At 37.9% G+C, this 20332-nt stretch overlaps 1 protein-coding gene across 7 annotated transcripts in view; it reads right to left on the minus strand.

The window, feature by feature from the left end:
* Positions 1–20332, minus strand: part of INTU (inturned planar cell polarity protein) — a 52803-nt gene that overhangs the window by 25589 nt on the left and 6882 nt on the right. For 6 of the 7 annotated variants that reach the window (XR_010472412.1, XR_010472411.1, XR_010472410.1 and 3 more), the window contains exons 2-3: positions 16326–16912; positions 4725–4810 (exon numbers count right to left, since the gene is read on the minus strand). Coding sequence is in view for 4 of the 7 variants with exons in the window: in XM_065062055.1 (XP_064918127.1) it covers positions 4725–4810; positions 16326–16912 (673 nt within the window). In the remaining 3 variants the exon portion in view is untranslated. Of the gene's footprint in view, positions 1–4724; positions 4811–16325; positions 16913–19467; positions 19567–20332 lie in introns of those variants that run through there. The other variant, XM_065062056.1, reaches the window with a different exon arrangement.

The raw sequence follows: 20332 nt of genomic DNA on the forward strand, positions 1-20332 counted from the left end.
AGAAGTGCCATCATCAGCTCTTCCAGCTACAACATTTATGTCACTGGCTGCTGCCTTCCCATTCCTGTCTTCTCCCTCCTGCCAGTTCTCATTAATCTTTTCCTCTCCTATTTTGGCTGCTATCAGCTTTTTTTCTCCTTTCCTTTGCCATTCTCTGGAACAGCATTGCATTCAGTCCTGCTCTCCTGCCATGTGCTACCACTTTCTTTTCTGACAGTAACTCATGTGTTGCTCTCTCCTCATCATTTCAGTTTCAATTCATACACTGCGTATTAACAGGACTCCAGGAGCAGAAACACCCAGCTAAGCAGCAGTGGCTTTCTAAGACGTAGTAACTTGATGGTTTACAGTTTAGTAGATGTATGTTTTCTCCTCTGGTATTCTGTGACTCAGTTCTCTTTCTTCGTCACACCATCTGCATGTATTTCAGATGCCCTGTTTAACTTCTTGCACGCTTCCTCAAGGCTCAATAGTTATTTCTCCTAACTTCTACTACAGCTTGTCTGTGGACACTTATTCATGACACTTAGGCTAGAGTCTCTACACTAACAATGCACAGATGTAATTCTTGCTGCAGTCTATCTTTTAGTCCCTTAGTTTAAAAATAAAAAGACCTCACTCTCTCTTGTCACAGAGACACAACAGTATGGCCCTCCAAGCAAGAGCTCAAAACCAACTGAGCCCAAACAGAACTTTAACTCTCCCTCCTCCTGCGGGCATCCGTGCTGCCTCCTGCATCCCCGTGGGCGATACCGCACCGCTTGGATGTGAAGTCACTGTATTTTGAAAAGGTCCCTCCCCACAATTTGACCACAAGTCCAAGTAACACCACAAAACATGACATTTTCTGTTCCTCTCTACTTTTGTCCAAATTCTAATATAATTCCCACATTTTTTAAAAAAATTACTGTGGAAAAGACCAAATAGGCTGGAAAATGCTGTAATAGAAAATGATCAATAGACTAAACAGCTACATACCCTAAAAAATTAATGTTGTTTTTGTGGAGAAGAAACAAATCTTCATCCTGAGCAGCGCACAGGATCTGATTAGATACATGACTCTGAAGAACCCTTTTGTAAATACTGTCTAGGAAATCTTTCACAGCTTTGATTCTATTTCTCTTCATCAGTCCGATGCATAGCAGAAAACACAAAAGGAAATGAAACAAAGAATGGGAAAAGCACAGAAAATACTACTATTGCACTCTATAAATATACAGCATGCACACATTCTCAATACTTAAAACAGTTCATTCACCCTGCAAGAAGACAATGATGAAGGTGACAATAACAGCAAACTATGAAGCACACAGATGGGGATTTTTCTACTTAGGAAAGATATGACAGAAGTGGAACGTGACAGAGCTCTCCAAAGTTGTGGAATGATAAGAAGAGTAAGACACGGACAGTTAACTCCTCCTCATAACACAGAAACCTGGGGGTATGAAATGCACTGTGTTAGAAGGCAGTTGGAAAATCAACACAAACAAATGTAACACTCAAATCAGTTCTGTAAATCACTGCCACAGGATGCTGTGGAGATCAAAGGAATTTTAAGAACTAGATTAAAAAAGCAGAAGGTACAAAACCTGTAAGTGCTCCAACGAGTCCCTGGCTATTAACTGCTAAAAACTTAAAAGTGTGATGGGAAGGTCACTCTGTATTTGATTTGTTTCTTAATACTCAAATATTTGTCAGTGTAAGAAATAGAAAATATTGCTGTTGTACTTCTGGTGTGACCTAGAAAGCCGTGATTTCTGTTTGTCTGCAAGAAAGCTCTATGCCTTAGAATATGGATTTTATTATACACAAAGCTGGTAGCATTGCCTGCCATTTCCTGTTGTTAGTCTCTGTTTTCCATTTGCTTAACGTTTGCACAACTGTAAGTGAAAAATTCAGGCTGAAATTTCTGAATATCTGCCTCAGGCTGAATGTTATGTGAAATTCTGGGGTAAAATGGTTCTACTACTTCTGAGTATCAAGGTAAAGAAAAGTGTATTCTTCTAGCATATCTTCCTCTTCAGTCTTCTCCATCTTGTGGAGTTAGGAAACGGCAGCTATTTTGATTATAGAAATATAAAATTGTATAGACTGCAGCGTGTAATTTCCTCATACTATCTCAAGCTTTGATTGAGGGGTATGTCACATTCAGTGACTGCTGCAGAACTTCTAAATGAGATATCCAGTACTTTAACCAGAATTGGGACTTTATCTTACCAGGTGACATGCAGGTACCCAAAAAGAAACAGGTCTGGCATTAAAGAAAAAAAAAACAAAGATTGATGTAGCATTTGTACTTTTATTGCTCAATAAATACACTAAACTAGCCCTTACATGCCTAGGAGCTAGTTTCCCTAAACTGAGGTAAGGAAAGCAAAATTCCGGAAATAAAATCTAGTAATGAGAGACATTATGCCACATGCTGCAAATGAGAAAATCTAGGTAGTTTTTGAAATTCCTTCCAGTAATTTTTAACATTGAACCCAGAAAAGCAGTGACAGCTTATGTAAATAACTTGTGACTATGGTAAAATGGCTTTAAAACTGCATCTTTTTTTGATATTTTGCAATGAATGAGACTACACTAACAATCTTGCTTGTGTAATAGCTGCCTTTATTACTAAATCTCAGACACAACCAGCTTCTTTCTTCAGCGGCATGAACAGTGTTCTACACTGCAACAAACCCACAACTCTGTACTTGAATTCTCCACTGGTTTATTTCAGCAATCACTCTCCTGGCTTGACTCAAACTGCACACTAAAAAGGGAATAATTGCACTTTAATAAAAGGCTTTGGAAAGCCAACACGACAAACAGCTACACATTTCAAGTAATCTCTGTCTGCTCGATAGATTTACTGAGACCATAAGCATTAATGTTTCATTAAAATTAACTACTATGTATAATGGGTTGCATTGCATTTTAGCAACAAGTAATACATATACTCTAATCTACCAAGGATACAATTAAATAAACTATATAATCTCTGCTTTTTAAATCATTCTGTTTTTAATAAGTTACAGCAACTCCATATTTGGTCAAAGACAGGCAAGACAAGGTTTTTCTACCATGGAGCTCTGCCAATATCTGACCACAAGTCTGGTAGCTTAGGCTCGCTTCATACTGTCAGATATCTTGGAAAGCTTCCTGAACTGACAAATGAGCGCCCAGTCTCACTGTAGCTGCAGATGTAGTTCTACAGCCACTTATGCTACATAACTTGCAAACAGAAGGATGTTTAACCAAACCCGAAGATTTCTACTTCTTTTTATCTCTGAACAGTAAAGCATTTCTATTATCACCTCATATATTCTAACTGAAGAAAAACTACCTAGAGGTTACAGACATACTGTAATTTTAACCTGCCCCGTCTCATATCTATAAAGTTGCAACTTTTACTTTGTCTTCCTGTCCACCAGGAAGTGGATTTAAGCAGAATAACTCAAAATACTTAATTTCATGCTACTAACATCCTAGGTAATCAACACTCTTCTGGTTTAATTCTGAAATAGCTATCTAATTCTATTAGTTATTTAATTCTTCATTATAGCTAGAAGAGAAGATAGGTGCAGCAGGTTGGGGGGGAAGAGACGTTACTCATTCAGGTAATTTTTTTTAAATCAGTATTTATTATTAACTTCTGTCAACCTTCATCACTGTTCAGTTTTGAAAGGTCTTAAATGTATTTAATCTAAAAGCTTTAAAATACTTGAGAATTAATTTTTCTATTTAAAGATGAAAGTGGCATCAACTTCTCCAGTTAATTGCTCTTAAATATCTTTAATAGCACTACTGTTTATTCAGGCTTCTTTTTACTCTCTTGTGGTTTGGGAGCCTCCTTTACATTGATGAAGATATAATTATTTTGTTTAAGTATTTCCGTACCAAATATTAGTGTTTTAAAAACAGTACCTGACAAAAAAGCCACTACTATTCTGTGGCTGACATATTTATTTTTAAGCTCGGTATCAATATCTTGTTTAATACATGCTATTGGTAGATTGCACGCCTCCAGTCCTTTTACCCACCAGCAGCAAGGCATCAAATTACATACCCTGTCCTTCATTTGCCAAGATCGGTGTTCCAAATAACAACTCTCAAAGCAACAATATTTGCCACCTTTTCTCCTAACTACAACTATCACTGGTTAAAAGTATCACTGAGCATGTCTCAAAGGAGTTACCTCCCTGTATTCAACAAGTAATTGATTTCAATGCAAGTGGTAACATAATAATGAGCTTGTTTTCTGAGCAGGAAAAGTTACGAAACTTGATTTTCCACATAGATACATACTAGTTCTCGTAAACATGAATACTCAGAATTCTGAAATCACAAAATACCTTGATTCTCACACCGGGCAAAAAAAACAGGTGTTATGGTTAGTCTAAACCTACAAGTATGCCACCTCCTGCACAATGTTGCATGTGCTTTCTTACTCTGGCTGATGACGAACAGAACATCAAACAGCTGGACTGCACCTCATGTGCCTTAATGGGAAACTGGCTTGAGTCACTTATTTGCAGCTATTTTCACAAAACTTAGCAGAATTAAACTCTGAAATTTCTACTCTCAGTTTTAACTGAAGTCAGCTAATGCATTCAAAAAGTAGATAGGAAAGTTCTAAGAAAAAGAGCACCTAAGTTCTCTTTCCTAAGGAAAAAAAAGCTAGAAACAATATTTATTTTTTATAGAGGACATTTAGAATAAATGTTCAACTACTGTACCTGCATAGGACCTGGAATGCAAGACAAAACCCTTTCTATGTTTTCAGAATTCACATCAACATCGTTTACAGCAACCAGAGCATCTCCTGGAAATAAAACAGACAAAAGCATAATGAAGGTATTACACTACAGTATAAAGTCAAACAGTGTTTTGTTTGAAAAGGGAATATGGCATTCAAACAATCACAAGTGTCTTTTTGTTACATTTAAGTAGATGGCTTCTACATGCAACATTTACTGTGTTTAGAAACATCCATTTATTACCTCAATGCTTTTAAGGCCTCACTGCTATGCTTGTATCATTTTACAAAAGTAACTGTCAAAGCATCTTCCCCCCCATACAGGCTTATACCACTCTTGTTACTTGATCAGAAAACCCAAAAACTTCACCAATTAAGTTACGCCTAAGAAGTATTTTTTTCCTCCAAAGCCACCTCTGCTCACTTGCCAGTCCTTCTCCACTGCTCCCTGTTTTGATGTAAACCCTGCTGTTTCCAAAAGCACTCCAAAATTCCCTCTTCTGTAGCAGCTGACAAGTTCTAGGGCCATCACTTACACCAGAGGTTTCAAGTGTTGGCTGCACCTAATTATGGGAGAATCTCAGCAGCCCTGGGCCCCTCTGTCTGAAGCAGCCCTGGCAGTTACCGCGCACCTCAGTTAAACTGACAGAAACCCACTCACTCTTCCGGCAGCTGATCTTTGTAACCCAGAGACTTGATTAAATGAGCACTAGAATTGGCAAAAGAGAGACGGGGATTGTGCAGACAGGATGTGACAGGCTTCGGACACCCTTATTTTGTGGTATTGAGAGTCAGAGTTTGGCTTAGCTCCTTGTGAAATGTCACTTTTCTTCTTTCTCTTTTTATTTTAATAAATCACAGCTACCTCGTCCCTATGCCTCCGTTGTCTGTCAAGCCACATCATGATTTAGTCCTTTCTCTTCCATGCCTTGCCCACCGCTGTGGCTTCTTACTTAGCACTCTTCATGCTTTTAGCTGCCAGATCTTCCTGCCTAACCACATCTTGCACTTTCTGTCTTCCCATTATTGGATAAGGGGATAAAAAACCCCAGGATCTCATAAAAAGTCTTTTAACTGCAAATGGAAAAGGTTTGAAAAATTAAAGGCACTAGTTACAAAAGCAAACAGAACCAAATTAGAGCTTGCAAACTTAAAACAGACATTGAAATTTAAAGTACAAAAATCAAACTGGGATTTCTGTCTGAAGTGAGGGGAAAATATTCTAGAGAAGTATACTAGTAATAATTAGTTGATAACCTCCGCCTCAAAAAGATGCATATGTAAGCATGGAGTGTGTAAGAAGGATAAAAGAGACCAAAGGAAAAAAACCCAAGCCTGTGAAGTTAGAAAACATAAAATAACACCAAAAGATAAAACCACTTAAACCTGGCAAAAGGAATAGAAATAGAAATTGAAAACTAAAAATAGAAGGTTTTTTGGCCATTCATCTACTTAAAAAAAACCCAAAACAACAACAAAAAAAACAACAGAAAAGGCAGAAGCAGCAGTAGATATTCCAGGTATGATAGCGGGAGACTAAATCACCCCAAAGAATTGATTATTTAAGCTGTCAATTTAGAACATCAGCCCAAGATGTAAAGTGTGATTTTAGGTTAAACCTAAGTCAGAAGAACTGTCACTAAAAGCTTAGTCCTTCCTGGTTTCTCTAATGTCAACATCAAAAACTGGAAGCACTTTTCAGTATAAAAGAAACATGGTATCACAAAAGAAAAAAAAAAACAATAAATATTACTGGAACAACAGAGATATAATGGAATTAAATAGTATATTCATTCTCAAGAAAGCAGTTAAGTGACTCAAAACATGAAACAGACAAATACAACACCTGCATATGTTAGGAAATGCATTCCCTTTGAATGTAGGTGAGTAATAATAGGAGCTGACAGGATCCTGTCCAGAGCACTCCTTACAATTCTATTCACCTGTGCTCAAGAAAAATGAAATCAAATGAGATCAGATACATAGAAGTGATACTGCAGTGACCATGGGAAATGGAGAACTCCTTTATGTTGGTTGAAGGTGAGGAGAGTAAAGGTTAGGTCTGAAAGCAGCTAGAGTAGAAATCACAAGGTTCTGCAGTCTCAAAGAATTTCTATAAAGCTTTCCAATAATGCCATCTAGGGCAAAATAGCTAGGATGACACAATGTAAATTTATGAAAAGAACTGTATGAGTTGACTGCCAGTGGCACCAGAATATAGGACTGGATGGTTTATTAGGTGCTTTCCAGAGCCCAATGTTCACTTCAGAGTAGCAAAACAGGCCTTATTTTCTACTTGATTTGCTTTGGTGTCACCTTCAGTTGTCTCTGCTTTCTGTCCTATTGGGTGAAAAACCTGATTAGTTTACAGCTTCTATCTTCTGTCTGTAGAAAGGGAATAAAAGAAATTAGCTTCTTATTTAACACTGAAAGTGACTTGATTCCCAGGTTATTCTTATTCCTTACGGGCATGAACTGAAAATACCAAACCTGCTCTGGAACAGCAAATTGAAAATCAAGCCCAATTTTGCTTAAGCTGCACAAAGACTCCATTAAAAAAGTACCTCCACATCCTCTTAATAACAGCATTATAAAAAGTGTAACATGTAGTATGAGACACTAAATAAATGACTGAAAAAACCCAGAAAAAATGATTGACTGAGGTACTAGGTTTTCTTTCGGCCTACCTACTATTGAGCTTTTTTTTCCTAAGGAAATGAGGCTTTTACATTTGTACCATAAATAGCTTTGATCTCATTACTAAATTTCAGCCAAAGCTGGAAGAGAAGGCACAAGTCATGTTACATGCTACAAGTTCTCTTAATGGGCTGTTGGATAGAGAAGCCCCCTCTGTTCTCCTTCCCTGTCCCACCCCAGGTGAAGCTGCACCCTGAGCTCACCCCCTGTCCTATGGGTGCTCCAGGCAGCACAGGGCAGTCCAGAATCAGACACAGCAAACCTGGACTTGTCCAAAAAGCTTTCAGAGGGCAGCAGAGGGAATGGTGGTGTAAGAGCACTATGAGGCATCCCCCGTATGGAGAAAGGCGTGAGGGGAAGAATTCTGGGACTGGCATAGCAACACTATGCGCATATAATGTAAATTCAGAGGTAGCTGGACAGTTCACTACTTCCTCTGTTCACAAGGTTTTTTATTATTTGTATCTACATTTCTCTCTCATCACACTCAGGTGAGCCTTATTGAGAAAACTGAAATAAACCAGCGTGTCCCTCACAGCTGCTGCTGCACTTGCAGGGCTCAGGGAATTACATCAATTCCAGAGCACACTGAGCAGGCTAGAAGCTGCAGTCATGATACCCATCCTTTTTTCTTGCACCAGGACATGTGAAAAGCCATCAGAGGCAGCATTACAGCAGTGTTCAACTACAGCTGCAACAGAGAAATCCTCAGCCAGCTAGCAGCAGCAGTGCTCATCACTCTTTCAGGCAGAGTGAAGAGATTAGAGAAAGGACATGGATTTGTAGCAAATGTGCGTGTTAGTAAAGCTATATTTTAAGTCCTGACTTGGCAACAAAAATGTACTCAACTGCAGAAATAGAGCACTGAACAACTGTAAGGTCCAGTACAGATTTCAAGTTTTCTAGGGAGAAGACTTGCTCAGCACAAACTAGTAATATCATGGTGATAATAATAACATGCATAGAGACACAGATTCTCCTTTTCTTTAGTATGCACGAGAATCTAATAAAGACAACAGAACCTGAAAGTTTAGAAGAATTCTGACAGCTTATAATTATTTCTATCTTCTACCTTGTTAATACCATCAAATATGACTGGAATTCTTCCCAGGTACTAGGTCAACTGCTTAAAATTGGTGTAAAACACAATTAAGGCCAATGCGAGAAAGAACATTCTTCTTAACTAACCATCAGAAAGGAAATACAGAATCCCCCCAAAATGTAAACAATATTCCTCTTTACTGTACTAGGCAACAACCAACAACTGTTATTTTACATCAAAGCAAAGTTCATTCCTGCTCCTTCTTACAGCAAAACCAAGAAAAGGTTAAGCTTTGTTATACATACAAAAATGTTATCATCCCTCAGACTGAATTAAATTGCTTTTTCTATTTCAAGTAATAATAGTTCTCTCCCTAACCTATGTGTTTCTACATGTACAGCACAGTAAAGTTTTAGCCTATTGAATCTCTGACACAATGATAAATCAAAGACAGGAAAGTTGAAAGTTAAACAACATTTAAAAGCAACTCAGTAAGTCCACGCCAGAGCCCCAGGACTTGAAAATTAGTAATCAAAAGCAGAGCGTTCAGGCTCCTCTAATATAACAAGAAATTATAAACAGAATTACTACGTTCTTTGTTGAAGAACAGTGTAGTACCATGTATTAAAGATCATCATTCACTAATACAAGAGAACACACAAACTGCTCTTGTGCCAATGTGAAACACTGTTTAAACAAAAGTTGTTGGTGTTCTCTTTGTTTCACTGGAGACATTACAAATTCTGTTGTAAAGACAGTCATATAATCCACAGAGACATTCAAACCAGCTGCACACATTTTGTGAAGCACCTTACCACTTCAGGCAATATTTTGGAACCACATCTCCCAGGGTGGAATATACAAACACACTGTGAAAGGAGAAGCCCCATCAGTATTTACATGTTATATACTCAAAAGTGTGTTATTTATTTTGACATCTAATGTACATATCTAAAAACTTTATAGCAGCAGTAAATATTTATTCCATTCAATTTGTAAAAATATAATCACATACCATAAATGGAACAGTTTTCCAGAAGACACAGCCAAAGCAGTCCTGCAAGGCTGCCTTCATTTTGCCAGAAAATGCTGTATCCCTATCAAACAACTGCAACTTGATGTACAACTGAGGAAAGCTACATTTATCAGTATGGACTTTCCAAAACCGGAGGTGGGGCAGAGGAGGACGTGTGTTTGCGCTTTTTCCCTCTTTGCTTTTTTGCCAAACGCAACAGCATTCAAAGAATAGAGGCTATGAAGTAACAGAATGAAAGACATCACTGGCACAATAGGAATTATGTAAAATTCTAAACACAGAATATCTTAAAGCAGAACATGACCACAAGATCTACCCAGTGTGATAATGCCAGTGAAAGAGTTTATATATGTAAGTGTTCCTTTGTTAGTTTCACATCCACACTTTGAGAATTGTTTCTTCCCCTTTAGCAGTGTGAAAAACTTACAGAAAGTGAGACTGACTTAGTTCTGCAGACATTAAGTCTGTAAAAAAAATAGCACAAATGTATAAAGTTCAATCTAATTTCACTTACAGCTTAATCAGTTTAGGTTAAATGAAATAAAAGGGTAAATGGTGTTTGCAATTGTTGCAGTTGATCTAAGAAAAAAAAAAACAAAACCTTTTTTTTTTTTTTCACTTGATGGTTTGCAGAGTTAAGTCAAATTTTCCCCGACTGAAACATCGCTGAAATTCAGATGTAGAGACACATTTCACTAGCAGAGAGAAAAAAAGTTGTACGGAGGGTATTGCAAATACATTTTCCAATCATTGTACTCCATGAAGTTGGTGAAAAAAACCCTTCAAGTGACTTAATTCTTAAGCACAACCAAAGTGAATTTTTTCCTTTTTGCTGAAGTAGATGTATATACTTACTTAGGCAAGCAGACATTTGCATGAAATATTTCAAACCTGATAGGAAATAATGTAAAACTGCCTTTTTTGTTGTTGTTGTTTAGTTTTTTCAATAATACAGTTGTATACAAAAGCTTTACTGTAAGTACATGGAATAGCACTTGACCTGCTCTTATTGGCTTGCATTTCTACTGGCCAACAAGATCACTATTGTCAGTCATGAAAGTCAACAGTACATATGGTGAAAGATGAACAAATTCTCACTCAGTCTCATTTTTAGAGACATGGTGAGCAACTGCAATAGAACAAACAAGTTTTCTTCAGGCACCTCCAGGTTACTAGACCTTGAATAAATATACTTATATTTAGAAAAATACAGATCCTTCTCTTCAAGGAATAAAGTATGCTTATTTTTTTTTTTAATCCAATAACAGTGAATAATCAAGCTTTTGAGTTCTATCACAAGATTACAAAGTGATTCCTAGTCCACAAAGAAATTATAAGACGTCCGTATATGTTCTCCACAGAGAGGGAAGAGAGGAAGAAATTCCCTCCTGTGTTCTTTGTTCTGCCTTTCCATCTTCTCACTAGAAAAGATTCCTCACATCCAGCCAGTATTAGTTAAGAACAACGTATATTGATCTCAAACATCTAGTTTGCACATGGCTGATCAAATTATTCCTGGTTTGGTTTTTTTTAAACAAAGTTTATAAAAGTATTTGGGACTGTTGGCATCCCTAAAATGTTTATTTCAGAACTGCCTATCAATTTGCCACGAGGCATAGGTATATTACTTTCGTTTGCACCATTTCTAGAGGTAGATCTTCTTTGCATTAAGCCAATGGATACTGATTGATAAGCGAATCCCACTTCCATACCATGATGGAAAATGAACTTTTTTTGGCTGAATTAAAATCAAAACCATGCTGTTCACATGGGAGAAGATGAAGAACGCTTTTTTTTTTTCCACAAAATCCCAATATTTAGTTTCCTCTGTTCTTGGTAATGACTTGGTGGAAGTACTTATAAATGTTCACACACTCCTTTCCAAAAAAGGCAAAGTATGGAACACATTCTGCTGAAGAAAGCCAGATCAATTACTTGTTTTATATGTTAGCAGGCTGCTTTTACCCAAACCAATGCTGCTATGCTTCAAGAGGAGATTAAAACAACATAAACGACATCCCAAGCTCCACAGTAAGAACACAGCAAAGCTTACGCAAGCTCTGTATTTCTATCTTGCATGCCCAACATCTCCACTTTGAAGAGCCTTTTCAACAACTACACCATATATGGTAATTCTTCACGAAAATCTCAAATTCTCACAGTATTTTGGTCCTTTCAAGGACATTTTTCTGACAGGACTCTTAGTTCCACAGTCTGCAAATGACAAAACCCAGCATTTACTTTATCAGAAAATGAGTGCAAGTTGCTTATTTTTATGTAAAGGGTTCGTGTTTTAAACACTTGTTTATGCCACAGAAATTTAATAGATACACTTGGCTTTCTAGTAATGATGGTCTGTTTTACCAAAACTTCAGAACTCCAACAGCAATATCTGTGCTTTTCCTATTAAAATTAAACACGCAAAGATTACTATTTAAACATGTATTTATTCATGGGAAACAAGCAAATAACCCTCCCACATAACACCAACAGAATTATCAGATTAGAAACCCATAAAAAACCCCATTTGTCAGTAAACGGGTTTGGGATCTGGACCTTGAAGCGTGCAACGACAGCCTGCATCTTTTGTATACTTGTTCAAAACTGGATTATTATAGCCCATCTTTACTATAATCCAAGACTAATCCCTGTCCCTGTGTAGTTTTCACACTTTTTTGACAATTGTACCTACTGATTAGGTGAGAGAATTCATGCAAACCATTCAGGTATTTGGTGATGAGAGCAGGAAGAACAGAAGATCATTTCAAAGAGCATAACAATAGTACACTTTGCTAGTAAAAAGAGCTTTCTTGTATTTTCAGTGTCATTGGAATGAGTTCTCCTTTTGTACTGTAGTAAAGCTGATGATCATCGGCATTTCTAAAAAGTATCCCCCACTGTGAAGCAGATAGACAGGTTTCAATTTGAAGAGGGAAAAAAAAAAAGTCATTATAATGGCATTTCCTATCACAATCCTTATTTGCCTGGATCTAAAAGTGAGTACTTGGTGAAGCTTTTTATCTTTGGAGATAGACTCAAAAATGAGACTAGAGAGTTTTACATAGCAGACCAAGCTTTGCATATTGTTATTCGTGAAGCCAGGCAAGAAAAAAGTTTTGCCCACAATACAAAATACACTTAAAAAGACATGAGATAAAAGCAACTGTATTTCATCTCAAGCAAAATAAAAGTGACAGCAAGAATTTAAAAATCAGCAAGGGCTTTTTTGTTTTCAAAACTGAAGATGGAGGCTGAACTGCTAAATATAAAAAAAAGATTAACTGATAAACAACACAAGGATAGAGTGGCATCTTTTTACAGAGTTACAAAGCGGCAGGTTTTATTTAGCTTTGCTGTTGTATTTACTTTCATATGGTCAGCGTCTGCATTCTACTTGGCTAATAAAGTACAGCAACAAGACTTATTACTTCCATATGCAATCTTAAAAAAGAATAAAGTGTAGTACACAAATAATAAACAGATGTTTTAAGTGTTCAAAGCTATAAGGGATACACATTTCAGAATAAATTGAAGAAGCCACCTAAGGGAAGTTATTTCTGCTAAAAAAGTTAACGCCATAACGACGTTGTAACTGGTTATTCAGAGTGAAAAAAATCAAGAGAGTTTAGTCTCCTTTATGATTCAACCCTGTTAGCCATTTAAGTGGCTACCATACTTATCACTAACACGTTAACGAACGTGCCAATGAAAATACAAAGTAATCAGTAACTCGGTTATTATTTAACATACTACAAACCCAAGACTTGGGAAAAATCATCTAGAGAGCTCAAATTTTAACTGGGACAGGAGAGCTGGAACACTCTATGGGTTTAAGTGGCACGATTTTGGTGGCAGGTGCTGCAGGAGTGACCTGTGTGGCGGGAGGGCATAAGCTGCCTTGTGCTGCTTGTAGCCAGTTCTGAAGGTGGTGGAAACAACTCGCTGCGTACCATCACCTGGCCAGGGTAGCTGTGGCACCTCTGCCCAAATGTATTTAAAAAAGAGCAGCAAGTGACTGGGGGAAGGGTTGTAGCCCACAGAGGGGACCCATCCCTGAAGGACCATGGCCTGTGGAGGAGTCATGCTGCAGCACGGGGAAACAAGTAATCAATGAGGGGCAGAAGGAAAACATCACACACACAATCCCACCCATTACCTCATCAAAAGAGTTGGGACATAGTGTTAACATGCAGTGAAATTAGTGTAGATGAGACCAGGAAGGAGGAGAGAAGAGGTGTCTGATTGAAGTTGAGCCTGGAGAAGGCAGAGAAAAAGGCATTTTCTTAATCGGGGTCTTGTTTAGTTTTCATCTTCTCAGTTCCTGAAACAGTCATCTGAATTTTTATGTTAATCAGCAAAAAACTAAATTCAGTAACAACTCCCTGAGTCAAGACTGTCTGCCTGCAACACGTGTTGCAAACTGGTCGCCAGAAGGACCACAGTATGCATTTTAAATCATGTGTTCTAAAATGAAGATACAATTAGTATTTGCTTCACAAAAGATTACTACGAAAATGGTCTGCACCACTGCAGGCTATTAAAATACTAAAACTCAAAACAAGAACATGTTCATATCTATGCATATGCAGGTCAATGAAGATGAACAAAGTTACAACCAAACCAGCCAGCAGGCATCATGGCTATACTGATCAGGTATTTCCCACCTGTGATGGCTCAAGAAGCTGCTAACTTTTGTGCAAGTGCTTTAGTTTTAGACTGACCACATAAATGTTCTTTACTGACTGTTTCCACAATTCACAACACGATTCTTAAAACTTACTTTTAGCAACAACATAAAAGCAAACTTCTATTGTATTTTTCTTGAACTTTCTGTCCAACTTCAGATCCTGTGATGATCCAAATTACAGTTGCTTCTAAATCAGGTTTTGGGTGTGTACCATAACTATCCCATCCTCTGATGTGCAATACAGAGGCAGTAAATCAAACAGCTTTTTGACTGGATTTTTTTTTTAACTGTATTTTCTTTATGCAGACAGCACTGAAACCTGAACATCTAATTTATGCAAAGCATCCCTGTTTCTAGATACCGCACAAAAATTGCAGAGTGCTCAGTGTTCACTATAGATATATAATTTGAAAGTATTTTTACATGAAAATTATACATTTTATGCTGTTGGCACAGAATGCAGCCCCTTTTCCCAGTTAAAAGCTGAATAACTACAGTATGTTTGAAAGTATTTGTTTCCAACGTCCAAAAACAAGGCAATACCGGTTGATTATAGCCTAGGACATACTAAACTGCTTGACTCTTTAGATTTATTTACATGTTCTTCTATTTAAAACAAAACAAAACCCCCACAGTTTTTGTCCTCACTAGCTCTGGAAATCATCAAGTACTGCACATGAAGTGCCATCAACATTTAGAAGGTTAGCTTTATCTCCTGGATCTGGTATTCGCCTACACTCTTCTGAGTTCACACCTGCTCTTACAACCATGCATGTGTATGCAAATTTGTGTCCCAAAATGAACTTACAGGTTATAAATACCCACTCTTACACTAACTAGATTAAATACCATTAAGCAGATCAAGCTGAAACTCACTCCCTCCTTCCCCTCATTCTGCATCCCCCCGTTCTTGACTAATCAGTTCTTTCTGGTGAAATTTGAAAGCCCTCCAGTTTTCTCTCTGGAGTATTCTTCAGCATCCCTACCAAAAACATGTGCCAGAAGAATCAGCTAGTCAAAGCACGATTTGCCTTTTTACACACACAACACTGGAATTTAAAAAGCATTCACGCTGACTTTGTGGGATTTGTGCTACCATAGTATTTAGATTTTCATGATCTTCTAACCAACATCACATCTTTGCTCTCTCCCTATGAAGGACCAGTTTTGGGGGTAATTAAACAACCTCCCCCCCTCTGCAGACGTAGGCTAGCTGTCTGCATTTACTGTCTCTGGGGTTGGGGTCTTGTGAGTGCTAAGGCCTTTCAGTGGCCTCTGGATGCTGGAAGTGGATGTATTTCTGCTCCTTCACTACTGGCCACGGAAGTTCATTCCTCTCTGTGATTCACACTCAGGTGTTTGTCAGACCTTCTGTGACCCAAGTTTAACTCACTACACCAGCAAAAACTAGACAGGCAGTTTTTCTGCTGGGTTATTTAGTTGCATCAGCTGATGCAAGTGTCTGACAAGAGCCAAACCAACACAAACAAAGGAGAGCTGCTATACTGGCTCACTGCCTCCTCAAACTGCAGGCCCACTATGCATTTGGAGGCTTTCTGAACACAACTGCTGAAGAAGCAGCTGTTCTACTTGCTAAACAGAATATCCAAACAAGTCTGTGCAGAAAGTCTGTAATATATATCTTACTCAATATTTTTTCCTAATTTTTATCTTGCAAAATCCATTTAAAGCGTACACATTAAACCTTTTATCTAAGAGTGGTGGTGTGGAAAAGAATGAAAACCAAAGTATTTGGCAGACTACAGCTCTTTCCCCAGTCCCACTTACCTACTGAGCAAATTCTGCATTAAATTAAAGGTGGTGGGGGTATTTGTTGTTCCAAGTTCAAGATGCTCACTCCCCGCACACTTAAAGGATAGTCACCTCCTTACTATGTGAACACTTTCTAGTTTACATCACATGCTCTTAAAACCAGTAATGTAGCAAAAATAAACAGGTAACATCAGATGAAATGACTTTTATTTTAAAAAATCCCTCAAGAACTGACAAAATAGTTGTAATAACTTAAGTCTCTTCAAGTCAGCTGCCACAGAAAAAAATTAAAAATCTTCATTTTAAAGGAAGAGTGCAGAAGTTAACTATTAATTGGATTACTTACCAATCAAGATTTGACCCGTTTTCATTGCTGAACTACCTGGCACCAAGCCATGTACTACAAGCTTCTCTTCACCGATGCCTCTCATGACTTTATCCTTCTTGCCTTGTTTTTCTGCTCTTCTGCTGCTCCATGAAGACTGATGGACAATCCCTACTAAGGCCTCCAGCAGCTTGTGCTGTTCATCTTCTCCAGCACTGTACAGTTTTCTGGGATTTACATAAACATATACATCTTTGTACTTCTGCTGAACAATGACACCCATTTTCTGAGTGGACTGGTGTTTCAATATGGAAGTAGGACCAGCAGAGTGCACATTACAGCTTCCACCGCCTTTCTTAGCAGAATGCTTTGGTAAAAGATTCTTCTTTTTTAATATTTTGGTCAATTTCTTCAGTTCATACTTTCTGTCTTTCCGTGATCCCTCCTGAATAACTTCAGCTTCATTTTCACGGAACCTGACATGATTCACTGCTGGCATTTCTGGACAGCTGTTCTGAAGCAGAGCTTCTTCTTCACTTTCACTCAGTTCTAAGTAAAATAATTCCCCATTTTTCTGCACACCATCCAACCATTCAGGCTCAAGGTCACTGGGAAAGAAAGAAAGAACGAACGATCACTGACAGCTCTGATAAGGAAGACTGCAACGCAAGCGGCATCTGATTATTCAAGTGGGGAGGGAATAGGGAGAGTGCAAGGAGAAAATGAACAAACCAACCAAAAGCCAGCGCTGTTGCCTCCTGAATATTGAAAGCTCAACCAGTTTAAGTTTGCTATGAGGGTAAGAGCTCTTCTCAGACAAATGACAGATATGGCCAGGCAAGGCATCCCTCCCAGATGTTAGAATAGTTTCTTCAAATGCCTTACAGGAAAACAGCCATTATAAAAGGCAATATTCCCTTTTCTGAAACAAACAAAACCCCAACCCCAAAACCCTCCATGAGCAAGTTTTAATTAGTAATTACATTCATGGGCACGCTGGGTTTTTCTCTTAGAGAAAAAAATGCCATTCTATTTGCTCTCTCCTATTGTTTTTCCCTTATATAAGAAGGATTGTACTGCAAGCCCTTTGAAAGACAAGATTAAATATTTTAAAATCACTTCAATATAACCAAAAAACAAAGACAAAATCGAGGTAACACTTTTTAAGACAAGTTAAAAATAGCATACTCGAGCTCACATGCAAAAATACATTAAAAAAAAGTAAAGAGGCAGCACTGCTATAAAAAAAGTTTGAGCAGCTGGAGTGGATCAGTTTAAGTCAGTAGCACCAAGCTGCTGCAAGGAAAAGGCAAGGCAGCTCCAGGATGTATTAACAGGACAGTACCATCTGCACAGCACAAAAAATTTTTTGTCCTAATTTGGCAATGGCAACGTGTCAACCACGTCCAGTTTTGGATAGTACATTTTAAGAAAAATGTAGTCACTGGAACAAGCCCAGAGCACAGAGAAGAATAGTAAGTAGTTTATAAACATGCTTTAAAGGGGAAGAGATTGAAGGAAATCAGCCAAACAAACAAAAAAATGCAAACAAAAAATGATAGCTGAAAGGGCACAGGCCAAATTGTCCACTCCCACCCCAAGATGAACCACACAGCATTACTACAGAAGGATAAGGATCAATAACGGTCGAAGTAGGAGTAGTTAGTGGTTTAATTTACTAAAATATTTAAGCTAAATGTTAAGAGAGTTTTGAGCACATACACACAAAACCAACAAAAAAGTCAGGAGGCTAAGGAACATCTGGGATGTTCTGTAGTGAAAATTTTCAGGAACAAACACGACCGGTTCATTCTTTGTGTCCCAGTAAAACAACACGGACTCACTAGGTCTCTCTTTCTATGAATCTGAGACTGCATTGATAAAAATCAAACAAGGAAAAACTAGAACAGAGACTTAGATAATACTAACATTAACTGTGTAAAGTTAACATATATTCTTACATTTTATATGAGAACCATCTAATTTTACTAAAGATACAAATTTTGTTTAAAACTAGTATTACTATATTATTTAAATAGATAATATGAACTCAAATAACTAATTTGAATACACAGATAAATGATCCAGCTTCAAAGTTCTGCTAAACAGAGAACATTACACACAGACACTGCACCACAGCACCTTTAAGGGCTTAAAGAAATAATCTGGCTGGACAAAGAATATAAAAAACATGGGTATTATTCCCTTCCTGGAACCCCAGTGATTAAAGAAGTCTATGGATGTTGCAGACAGGAAGAAACATCATTCACTTTCTCTGCATTTATTATTTTGCCCAAGTTGATGTTTTTAAAAGAATAGCCACAATTTATGATAATTTGGCTATTCATGATGTAGCTATGGTCATGAGTAAGTCAGAGTTTGCATCTTCTAAAAATTCTTACTCAATATAAGTATCAGAATGACAACAACACCTACTGGCTGTTCGGATCAGTCAGTTACCTGATCCAACATCTCTCAAAAGGTGACATGTAAGAACAGTTCATGCACTCATATTCTCCAACTTCGTTGTCTATTTTTATTAGAACCTACTATACAGCCCAAGGGAAACAAAAAAGGTGGAGGGGATGTTTACATTGGGTCTGCTCGAACAGAGGCATTTCAGGGAGAAGGCTTGTCAAGGAAGAGCACATATGGCAAAGTCACTCTGCAAATAAGCTGATGAAGGCAGAAGAGACTGAAAAAGTGTCTCAAGGGCATTAACTGCTCTCCTTGAAGGCATTTTCATGAGTGTACTGTAAAGAAACTATCACTGTCTGAATACAGATCCCTACACAGGTCTGAAAAAGCAACATGAAGTAAGAAATCTGCACCTAGGATTATGAGTTTCTTCCCTAATGCTGCAGTTTCACAACTGATTTAAAACAAGAAAGAAAAAAACAAAACAAAACAAAACCTCATTTCCATTTATCTTCCCTAGTGCCAAAACAAGCCCTTGCACAATAACCTGATACAGGAACAGAAGCTTCAATCAAGGGATCTAAAATTCTGTAAGACCTGCATTCCTCTAACAGCAGTTTCACTGATTCCACACAGATATTTCTTCTTTGGGATAAAGGTGTGAAAAAGTATGCAAATGGAAATTGTCCGTGTACAGAAGAAACATACTAGAAACCCGCCTGGACGCCTTCCTGTGTAACCTCACCTAGGTGTTCCTGCTCCAGCAGGGGGATTGGACTAGATGATCTTTTGAGGTCCCTTCCAATCCCTAACATTCTGTGATACGAAGGATCCAAGTTCTGATTCTGAAGCAAGAGAAGACTGTTCTCAGCCAAGGAAACTCAGAAACAATAAACAGGCAACATCTACGAGCCTTGTTTAAACGCAGTTAAAGATGACAACAAATAAAGGGTTAAACGTTTCGTTGCACTCTATGATTAAATTCCACCCATACGACACTTCACAGAAGTGAAGATCATCATCTTTAGTTTTCCCAGCCCTTGCCTATACAATGATAACTTATCATTTCAGATTGAGGCATGAACTCAGCATGAGCAAAGCTGCCACCCTCTTAATAGCTTTGGCTGCCTAGGGGGGCTCTGATCCATCACCCTCAGAGAAAGTGACAGCAAATGTTAAACTCTGTTATCACAGATAAAACTATAAAACAAACACACTACCTTCACAATGGTATATGCAAACATTCATTTTACAGCTCAGTCTGAAAATAAGCCTTGCACAAAATCATAGGGGTCTGGCAATGAAGCACTTGTATCACCCCTCGGTGTATCTTTCTTTGTCCACATTTGCTCTATTAGCAAGTAGTACAGCTTCAGCTGTCAGAGATTATTCTGGAAGTCAGTAACTTTTAATTCAGAAAGCCACTCCCAAGGTTTTTCTTTCTTAAATTCAGTAACACCACATACAGATGATCTATAGAGAAACAAATGCCATTATCTTAAAACAGCAAGCAGATCTATTGCACCTACTACTTCAAAAAACTCTTACTCTGTTTCTCCTTCCCTTTTCACACCTTAACCTCCTCTTGTTTCAGAAGGCTGGAGTGTTAT

The sequence above is a fragment of the Columba livia genome, chromosome 4 (genome assembly GCF_036013475.1).
Source record: "Columba livia isolate bColLiv1 breed racing homer chromosome 4, bColLiv1.pat.W.v2, whole genome shotgun sequence".
NCBI lineage: Eukaryota > Metazoa > Chordata > Aves > Columbiformes > Columbidae > Columba > Columba livia.